General features: G+C 33.3%; 1 protein-coding gene across 1 annotated transcript; it reads right to left on the reverse strand.

Annotated features, from left to right (window-relative positions):
• Window positions 1-955: 955 nt before the first annotated feature.
• Window positions 956-7,190, reverse strand: LOC120131368 (beta-amyrin synthase-like). Its single transcript, XM_039148377.1, is given in 17 exon segments — window positions 956-1,233; window positions 1,326-1,490; window positions 1,596-1,773; window positions 1,864-2,054; window positions 2,153-2,209; window positions 2,306-2,404; window positions 2,515-2,637; window positions 2,728-2,847; window positions 2,939-3,052; window positions 3,147-3,338; window positions 3,439-3,605; window positions 3,701-3,785; window positions 3,897-4,115; window positions 4,165-4,260; window positions 4,347-4,532; window positions 6,569-6,833; window positions 6,985-7,190. Coding segments are annotated over 16 exon segments (2,304 nt in total). The 5' UTR covers window positions 6,770-6,833; window positions 6,985-7,190; the 3' UTR covers window positions 956-1,122.
• Between the last annotated feature and the right edge of the window lie 4,102 nt (window positions 7,191-11,292).

Genomic DNA, 11,292 nt, shown 5'->3' on the forward strand with positions numbered 1-11,292 from the left:
TTAAAAATCCCTAAATTGAACATGATATATTTTTATATAAATTATGTTGAAGTAAAATTTTAATATATTTTTAAATAAATTATGTAAAATTTAATATTAATTAAAAATAAAATAATACATGATATATTTAAATAATAAAATAATATATTATCGATGAATTTTTATATAAATAAATTTTATTTAAATAATTAGAATTTCACTAGTTAAAAAATATAGAACAAGGTCAATTTGGTAAAATATACATTTCAGTAATCTTTTATTCATTCAACCAAAAACTGTAATCTTACATTACTGCCAAACAAACCAAACACAGTCATGTAACATTTCCAGTAATGTGTTAGGTAATGTTACATTCCGGTAATCCTATTCCCATCGATAATCTTATATTCCGTGAACCAAATGCACCCTTAAGTATATATGAAAACTAAAAGTGCATTATTGTACTATATGTTAAAATGCATCATTGATGCAACTACTGTCATCAACTCATCAACTATTTTGAAAGAAATAAAAAAAAATAAAAAATATATCTTAATTTATTTGTGTATAAATTTTATTTAACAATATATAAATTAAAAAATGAAAAAAATTATATTTCCTATTAATTTTCATGTAAATATTTTGAATTTAATATTAAAAATTAAACTTGTAAAAAAGAAAATATATCTCAATTACAATTTGGTAAAATATATTTTTATCTTATATTCATTCAACTAAACATTATAATCTTGTATTTTTGTAAAATAAATCAAATAAAATAATACAATATTCCGAATAATATGATAAATAATATAATATTTTTATAATTTTATTTTAAAAGTAATTTTACGTTCCGTGAAACAACTCCGGTAAAAAAAATCATTTGTAACGGCGCTGAAACTTCTATTCTAACGACAGCATAACACTTATCACGAAGAATTATATATCAAGTTATTATTATTTTTTATTCATCGAGTTGCTAATACATTTAAAAAATTATAATTGTCAATACATTTTACAAATTTCATCTTACGCTCACGTGAGAAAATAATGGAATAAAGAAGTAAACAGAAGCAGCAAATCTGTATGACCCTCTTGTTTTGTGTTTGACGAGTACAAGTTTCAACAGGCTTGGGCAAAGCATTATGGCAATGGAACACGTTTTCTGTACTCCGCAAGCGCCCACAGTGGGTAAATGTTCCTATATGCTGCATAGTGTAACATGCAATTTTTCATAAACACTCCAGTGATTTCCTGTTCATAGCAGTAAGATCCCATTGTCAGCTTCAGATGATTTCTATTAATGAAGTCTTCTAAATATGCAAGTAAGTTATACAAGCCAGCACCTGTTGCGGAAAATCGCCGTCTTCCAACTGAGAATTGATTATCAGCTTCGCGGCACGGTGCAGAGGCGTCGGGTCTCGTTCTGCCTGTCCAGCATGAATCAACCCCATCATGGCCCATGCAGTGTGCACCAAGTTTGATCTTCCATCTTCCAGAGGCACATATCTCTGCATCACGAACCCCGTCAATATTATTACCGATTAAACCAACAGTGTGCCAAACATGGAACGGGACATTCGGACTGAGGGTTTCGTGGCATTTAAGATTTTTACCTTGTCGGGGCATGATTTGTAGCTCTCACCCCACCCACCATTCTCTCTTTGGGTTGTAAGTAGGAATTGAACGCCTCTGCGCATTGCTGCACAATTGGCGTATGTCTTGCCTGCCGCCGTAAGCCCTCCGAGTGCGAACCATGTACCATACGTGAAGCAGACTCCCCAGTTTCCATACCTGTTGAAGTTTTCAATACGATTCAACTCTAATGCTTTTCGAAAAGCAATCATGAAATGACTTATTCGATTAAATCCGAAAAGTGCATACCATGAACCATCAGGCATTTGTATATCTTCGAGGTAGCGTACAGCATTCGTAATGAAATTCTCGATTTCTTTCTTCCTGTGCCCAGGGTACAACTTCTTAAACAAAACCAAGGCATGGATTGAAGATGCCGTGCACTCAATGTATTCATGCTCGATGACTATATCAGCGAAAAATTCGGTCGGATTAAGCATCTGAAGAAGAAGAAGAAGAAGAACAAAGAAGGAATCATCATTAACATATTGAAAAACAATTGTAAAACAGAGTACACATCAATGGCTAAAGCACTTACTTCCAACCATTCTTGAGCTCCAGCAGGCTCCCAGGCAGCTAGTCCCCCATTTTTGCTCTGTATACAACAAGTGAAGCATTTTAAGCTTATCGAAACGAACAACCTAAACTAAGTGAAAAGCATCATTGAAATTTAGAGTGAGCAAATTGTTACCTGCAGAGAAAGTATAACATTGACTGCATCATATAACTGCTGAGGCTCCATTTTCTCACCAACAATTTCTGCTGGCAACATGGACATGAGCAGGCAACACTGCAAAACAGAGGGATATCTGTTAAGGCAACATGAATTTATACAATAGATGCATCACTCGTTTATGTAATTTTGTATTGCATTTGATCGCAACTAAAGAAATCAGTTACCTTCAAGCCTTCGGCGGTGCAATCAGAAACTTGCCATCCATGATCTTGATCAGAGAAAGTCCAAGATCCCTTCGAAATATGGCGGTACATTTTCTTAAAGTCTCCACAAGGATTGTCCTTGACCTATTCGTTTTGATCGGAAGATAACAATTATTCTCAATGATATGAAAAAGGTTGAAAATGACTTTGTGATGAATGAAACTGATATTAAACCTGAGATTTCTTGATGAAGTCATGTCCCCTCTTGAGTACAGGTCCGATTTCATCAGTGAGGTTACTTGCAAGCAAAGCTTGAAGAGCGAAACCGGTATCCCATTGTTGGCTTCCGAAGCTCTGCATACCAATAATCATGGAGGCAACATCTTTCCTTTTTATCGATTCAATCAATAAATAGGTTTGTTTTACGGAATGAATGTGCACAAACCTGCATCTTCATTCCATCTTCAGCCACCCAAAGGTAATCCGGGATTCGAGCAAGGTGTTTCTTAAAATAATCACTATTTGGTTCTTCAGCCCAACAGGCAAGCATGCATAACACCTACTCCATTCGGTGACACCAGATGGTTAGCAATCAAATAGCTATACATACATGGATCGAATTTTCACAAACTCGACTACGATAGTAGAATTACCTTCTCCACACAACCAATGGTGATGTATCTACTATTTTCGTCTTCATAGTGAATGTGTTCCATTGTTACTTGGAGAGCCTTCTCTCTGATCAACTTGTTAAAAGGCCAACGAGTAAGTAGTGGTTCGGTACATATATATAGACTGTCCCACATCAGATCTTGAATCAATGGATGTGGATAGTAGATATCCTCCTGTAACAATAAATTATTTATCAATGTTTTGTGAACTTAATTGTAGTGCAGTTCAATATCTTTGCAGTTTGTAATATGTATACAATAAAGATAAACTTACAGGTGCACATGAATGGCGTATCTTCTTCCAATTAATTTCATTGTAAGGCTGAAGGTAGAGTTCTTCTCTCAATTGCTCGATAAGAGGTGTGATCGGTCCGACAAACCTTTTACCATATAGATATGACATTGGCATGTACACCATGCGACAGTAGCACCACATTTTTGCTGTGTATTTAAAAGGATAGTTTCGGATTAACGTCCTTCATCGATAGACACATGAACGAACTAATATTGGTACAAAGAAATTGATTCATGCAAACCTGGATGCATAGGAAGGAAAGAAGGGAGGAGCCAGAACTCCGGGGGCATTGGATTAGCTCCAGACCAGTCAAAAACACCAAGTATCTACAAAAAAAAAGAAGAGCATATCGTATGATTTCTTTGGTTTTCTCAATCTGAATATGGGTAAATTTTAAAGGTGAATTTTGCGAAACATGTGCATTCATGCATACACACCGAAAGCCAAGTCTTTCCCCAAGAGGGCATGTGAGTAACACTGCCATGGTCAAGAATCCACTTGCGCGCTCTCGCACAAGCATCGTCGAGTCCGCCATCGGAACCTTCCCCGAGAATACGCATGCAAATGTAGCTAAGAGCCGTGCAGAACATGGTGCTGTGACCTTCTATATGCAATCCCCAACCACCATCTTCATTCTGCATCACTCATAAAAAATGCTTCAATGTACTTGGATATATACATCAATTATATCAAAATGTAGAGTACGTACCTGGTGATAGTATATATATAACGAAGGATTTCTCTACGATGCTCTTCAGGGAATACTGTATTAAGGTGTCCAGTAATATACATACTGAAAACCTGCAATTTTTAAGTAGATAACATTGTAAATTAACATTTGCATTTGGTTAAGAGCAGATTGACAAGTTGTAGCCAAGGAAATTTACCAAGGGTGGAAGGAAAAACAATGGACCGGCATTTTCAGCGGCCCAATGACCATCACTGGCTTGCAAAGCTGAGAAGAAATGGACGGCCCTCCTCAATCCTGTTTTCGCCTTCTCATCTGAGATTTGCTCTCCATCTTCAATTTTCACTGCTGGTATACTTTGCTTGAAATTCTTTTCCCTTAGAAACTGCCCAAAAAAATTACATAACCATCACATGATATGGGTCACTAAATTAATTAATTAAATCATTTATGTTATAAGGAATTATTAACCATCTAATATCATATAAAAACCAAATTAAGAAGAATTAAGAAATAATTCGGAAATAATTTAATTTCAATATTTTTCTCCCACTAGACCATGAATTTATAATTTCCTAAAAATTCGTTTTATGTCTTTCACTAAATACTTATCTTGAAAGGGTCGAAATCTTTTTTCCCCTAATTTTCTGAAAGGCAACGAAAAACTTTTTCTTCTTATCATAACTTTTAAAGTAATAGAAGTACATATAATTATTTTAAAAATTATCCAAATAATTTAACAGATAAATTGATTAAATGACATCGGGAGCCTGTCCTAAACATGTTAATGATAATGGAAGCACAAACCAAACGAATTCGGTGATAAATAAATTATTATTTTTTTTAAGTATTAAATTCGAACATCAGAAATACTAGAGGTGAACATTTAATACCAAATGAGTGAGAAAAATGCATGGTGAGTGGTTGGGCGAAGTATTCAAAGTCGTCGCTGCCTCCGCCCTTCTTTTTTTTTCCGGGTCTCTCCACTTTTGGCATTCCCCTCTTTTTGTGACAACATTCATCTCATACCAAATGCACTTCACTTGCCTTTTTCTTTTTTAACGATAATTGCATATTTATTTTTTTATAATAAAAAGATTTCCAAATACGTGTCAAAATGTTAGCAAAAGGAAACGAATAGAAAATATTTTTTATTAAACCAAGGTGATTACAGAATAATATATGTTCTAAGGAATAGAAAATGTTCAACGTGCAATATTGGTCATTTCTTTTTATTTCTACTTGACTACGAATTAATTTTAGTGTTGTTGAGTGGAAAAACACGAGATTGATAGAAAATTACAAATTTTAAAACATATATTATAAGATTTTAAATTGAAAAACATACTAGCCTATTTCTTAAGAATAAGATCACTGGAGATAGAGTATTTTTCAGGTCTGAAATTTGATAATTTTTAATCCCAGCCCTAAATGTTTTTATATTAATTTATGTATTTGACAATAGTATTTAAATTTTAATCATTTTACTAATATAACATTTTTAACGTTATAAAATATGAAATTATATATTACAGGTGTAATATATATATATCCAAATTTGATAAGAATCCATGATGAAATTATATAAGCACGTCTCTATCAAACATGATCTTGTGTAGGTGAATTGTTTTATTTTCTGGCATTCGTGCAATATGTATATTTGATTTATCATTGAAATGGGTAACATTGGACTTATGCCAGTTATTTCGTGTCAATTGCTTTATGTCAAATGAGTAATCAAATTCATAAGCTATTTTATTTTTACGTTTGAATAATGAATTTTAGTGGGTATATTTCGTCGGTTGGTCAAATTATTTATTTTTATACCATCATGCTTTCTTAGATTATATATTTTAGACTATCAAGAATACTCTTTTTTCTTCCCCTAACATCACTCATTTTCCTTTCTTTATATAGGATTAAGATTAAATTTAGAATTTTTAAAAAAAATATATTCGACTTTAGAAAATTAAAGTGAGTTTAGAAAGTTATTATATAATTAGTTTTCTATAGTTAAGTGTAATTATATGGTTATAATATAGTTAAATAATCGTTTTAATTCATGAGTTCTTTTGATTGGATATGATTGGAAGTTTTTAAATTATATTCTTTAATTCTTATAGACAGTAAAAATTTGTATAATTATACATTGTAAAGTTTAAAGGGGGGAGGGATTTCTTGAAGGAATCATGGTTCAGACTTTAAAGAAAATAAAATAAAATAAAATAAAGAAACTTGGAGTTCTTATCGTTACTAAGATCGTATCATTTGGCCTTTAATTTGACAGACATAAACCTAACAAAACCAAGAATATTTTGAAACAAAAAATCAACTAGAGAGAGAGAGAGAGAACCGTTTCATAAGAGGGTTCAAAATGGGCACCCGAACTAATTGTATATTTAAGATAGAAGCAGAAGATACCTGCATGCGCCAAATGAGATCGGCGCTAGGCTTGACCTGGAACCGGTTCTTGTAGAAATTTTGGCGAGCCTCTTCCACCTGAGCTCGCTCTTCTGGGGTGCCGGCGTTGGCGTCGAATTCCCAGGTTTGTCTCCCCACGTAGTTGTTGGTGCTGTACAAGTGTGGACCGTCAACACCCTCTGCGATCTTAAGCTTCCACATGACGATCTCTTCCCTTCTGATTCAGAAACGGATCAATTTACTATTTTGTTTGCTGTGCTTGTCACTGTTGTAATGAGGACATGTTAATGTACGAATTCATCAATATAATATCAAAAAGCTGCAAATTCATGCTTATGGTTTCTTAAGAAACAAACAACAAATCCGAAGGAGAACGTTAACATGCAAACAATAAAGTTATAGGTTTTGGAATTAACCTGATCGAGCGCTTGTTTGCAGAAAATTCTTTTAAAAAATGATTTGGTGAAGGAAAACAAGATCCTCGGTGCAGGAATGATGGGAAACTAAACGAGGAAGACAAGGTTTATATAGAGATAAGAAGCAACCCAAAGTGGCTTACTTTTATTCCTTTTTTCCCCAACCTTTCGAGAGATAAGAAGCAACCCAAAGTGGCTTACTTTTATTCCTTTTTTCCCCAACCTTTCATGGTTGAACACCACGAGACTTAAATATTAAAATATGGAGGGCCAGTCCAAGTCCAAGTGAAACGAAAAGATTGTCTTGGCACTTTCCCCGGAAATTTAGTTACATCGCCCTTGTTTATTAAAACAATGATATATATATTCCTACATAATTATCATTTTTTAATTGTTAAAACATATCTATCAGTGCTTGCAACAAAATATAGGATGTGTATTAATTTCTATTGCCTGCAAATCAGATTTTAACATAGAAACCACCTCCGCATGTGTATTAATCGGTCACATGTATCCCCCATGTCGATGAGAAAAAGTCCCCACAGAGCCTGGATGCATGATTAATACCTTCCAAGTTTTCTTCATATTATTGTTGATCCACACACGTGGCCAATATATCCTCCTCCCACCATCGATCGTCGTCTTCCTTCTAACTTGTTACATCAAGTGTATTAATTATCTATTTATTATTTCTTGCTGGAATTGTGTGATGTCTAGACACGTTACATATTATTATTAATGATATTCACACCGATTCATTTTGTTCCTGCAAAATTCTCCCCGACTTGAGCTTTTTTTTTACCATTGTCATTAGTTAAAGAATAACTACAACGAAAAGAATAAATTGACAAGTCTTTCTTCGGACATTAGGTAATTAACTTTCCATATAATTGCGGCTGAAGTACCCCGAAAATAGTTAAATATGACTTCCTCTAAGACAAGTGATTCATTACCTACTTGTCTTTTCCTTTTCCAAGCCAAATTTGTTGTCTGCTCGTAGAATCTTTAAGGAACCAAAAAAAAAGCAAAATTACTTTTTAAAGAAAAACTTTAATGAATTTTTTTTCATTAAAAAGAACAATTTCAATGTAATAGAGCAGTTTTGGAAAAAAAAAATTATTAATCTATGATAAGTACAAGACGGTATTTGTTTAAAAATAGTTTTCTGTCGTTTTACATTAAGCACTCACACTCCTAACATTCATGGTGCTTGAATATGAGATTTTATATAATAAAGCATTATTATGAATATATAACTGATATGCCTAAATATTAAAAAAATATATATAATTTTATATGAGATTGTAATAATTTGGACGAGTTTGTGATCAAACATTCTAATTTTTGTAATTTTGAAAATGACAAGAAGCAGGCACATCCTTTCTTATTTTATGGATGCCATATATTAGATCATACTATTATGGTCTTTAATTTTGACCAAACATGTCATTGTTGAAAATTTTATTATTTAATTTACAATTTAAAATTTTTAAAATAATTGCATGAATCAAACGATTTGTTGCTATCTCTTAAGGTTTTGAGTTCGAGTATCGTCTATGTCAAGGGTATGAATATTTTATTGTAAAATGGTTGAAAATTTATGAACAAATATTACCATTGTATTCATCCCATATTTAATATATATAGAGAGAGGTTTTCTCCGTTACACTTTTAGGTATCTACCATTAAAAAAAACACATTAAGTGTCACATGTCATGTTCAGGTTTTTTAAAAAATATATATATTTTTAAATAATATTTTATTTTAAAAAATAAAAAAAATATAAGCGTGACATGTGTCACATAATTTTTTTAAAAGTATAACAAAAAAAGCATTAGACACCTATTTTTAACCAGAAACAAATTCTTTAGAGACCAAAAAGTACATAAGTTTATTTTTTATTTTTCAATTCTTGAATTAGTAAAACGAATAATTGAATAAATTTAAATAAAGAATTTAATAATTTTCTATATCTTAGTTTTTCCCATCCAAGCTTATGAATGAATAGCTCTACCCATGGTAATTTTAAAATAATTTATCATTTAATTTATTTGTAATTGAAAATTTTAACACCCTAATCCGATCCGACCTAAAATTTGGTGGATTAGAATATCACATGGAACCAAATAAGTGGTTAACCATTTTTTTAAAAATCATTTGACCAAATTGACATATGCATATAACATAAACCAAATATGATACATTTATAAAATACAAGTATTTAAAATATGGGGAGCTCCCAACATTAGTCTCCATAACATGTAAATACAAAATAATAAAGTTTACGACTCAATTACAAATAAAGGTATATGTCAGTACATGCCCTCTTCAATGATCGAGACATACTCTGAAAAGACGGACAAGTTTGGATTCCAAGTCTAGCGATGAGCTCCTTAGCTGGCACCTAAGAACCTGTGCACAGAAATACATTCCATACGCTGAGCTCACAAGCTCAGTGTCACACAAATAACCCTACTATACTACATGCATTCAACATATGAGCATGCTACAAGTATGGTTATAAACATTTTTAATACATTATCACAATAATCGAAGTAAGCATCATGGTGTATCTTGGGGTTGCTTAGCATCACGAAACTCACACCCCTCTTTACTTACTTAAGAACCTTAGGCAAGACCTGGGTCACAAAACATCAATGTCCTTTTATAATTCGAGCTGAGTCCAGGTCACAAAGCTTGGAGCTCAGTCGGCTAGCCTACTCCTCTAGAGTACTTGGGATTTGCTAGGGTCACATAGCGTCGGTGCAACATCCAACTAGCGTTTAAGTGCACCAACACTTGATTGGATATATCTGGACAATCCTTATACCATCACACTACCATAATTAAGTAATTCGGGTGTCATTGTCATTTCCCGAGCATCAACAAAGGCAGAAGTCTTATGGTATCTTACCTCATTAAGACCTCATGTTATCACACAATTATTAAGGTTTCCACTTGTATTCTTATGGAAGAGTGCCCCCTCTTAATAATACCCCAACATCTTTTCTTTATACAACTAACATTACTGCCTAAAATTTCACGCATGTACCAATACTCCCCTTGGGTATCGGTATTCCCCCTCCAGTGGTATCGATACTCCTTTGGGTATCAGTAAAAATTTTGCCTTCGATATTTGGAAATTAATCTCGGTATCGATGCTCACCTGGGAGTATCTATAGTCACCCTTCTCAGTATCGATACTCCTGTGAGTATCGATACCAAAATTTCATTTGATGTTTTGAAAAATATCTCATTATTAATACCCCTATGGTGAGTATTGATATTCCCTTGAGTATCGAAATTAAAATTGTATACTATAATACGATTTGGGTTCCTGATTATCGATACTAGCTCCCGAGTATTGATACCACATGAATAGTGGAGTATCAATACCCTTCTCACAAATCCTTTGAATTTTTTCCATTCCCAGCGGACAATATCGATATTATTCTTACAATATCGATACTCTCGACCTAGAAACATTGTTTTCTCTTATGGAAAATCTTCCAAATCACTCCTAATGTTACCCCAATTCCCCAATAGTGTTTAAAGCTTATGTATAGTTAAAGGATCATGAAAGGTCATTACATAAACATAAAAACATTGAAACCCTATTTTCATGATTTAAATCCCAAGTGCACACAAAGGCTCATAAAAACATACAAGCATCCAAAACTACATATGTTGACCTATAAACAGTTTATGAAGGTTATAAGTGTGTTACCTTTCACCTAGAGGCTGAAGAAATAATTCAAGGCTCGTCCAATCACTTCTTTTTCCTTGCCCTTCCTCCTTGAGCTCTCAAACTCTTCAATCATTAGAAAAATCAATGAAAATGAGTTGTTAGCTCCTATAAGAGCTTAAGAAAGACAAGAATGAAATTTCTAAAGCTTAGGGAGGATTTAGAGCATCACAGAAGCTCTAACCACAAAACCCTCCATAAACCCAACTATGGCCAAACTCTAAGGTTGGGGGCTTAAAATGGAGCTTGGAAGATGGGAATTACTCAACTTACCTCTATATTTTTGGATTAGGGAAGAACGCCAACAAAGTTCTCACCTTTGCTTAAGATGGAGAAGAGAAGAGAATGGATTTTGAAGAAAGAAATAAGACAAAGATGAGATGAAAATAAGGCTATCTCTTTGTTCTTATTTCTTCTCGGGTGACCTCATGAAAATTGAATGGATTTTAACTTTAAAACATTTTAGGGGTTAATTGCACTCTTAGTCGTCCCCCTTTCAAGCTCACTTCAAAAACACTCATTTTAAACCTTAATGGGCTCAAGCCCAAATCAAACTACCAACT

The sequence above is a fragment of the Hibiscus syriacus genome, unplaced genomic scaffold (genome assembly GCF_006381635.1).
Source record: "Hibiscus syriacus cultivar Baekdansim isolate YM2019G1 unplaced genomic scaffold, ASM638163v2 tig00110556_pilon, whole genome shotgun sequence".
NCBI classification, from domain to species: domain Eukaryota; kingdom Viridiplantae; phylum Streptophyta; class Magnoliopsida; order Malvales; family Malvaceae; genus Hibiscus; species Hibiscus syriacus.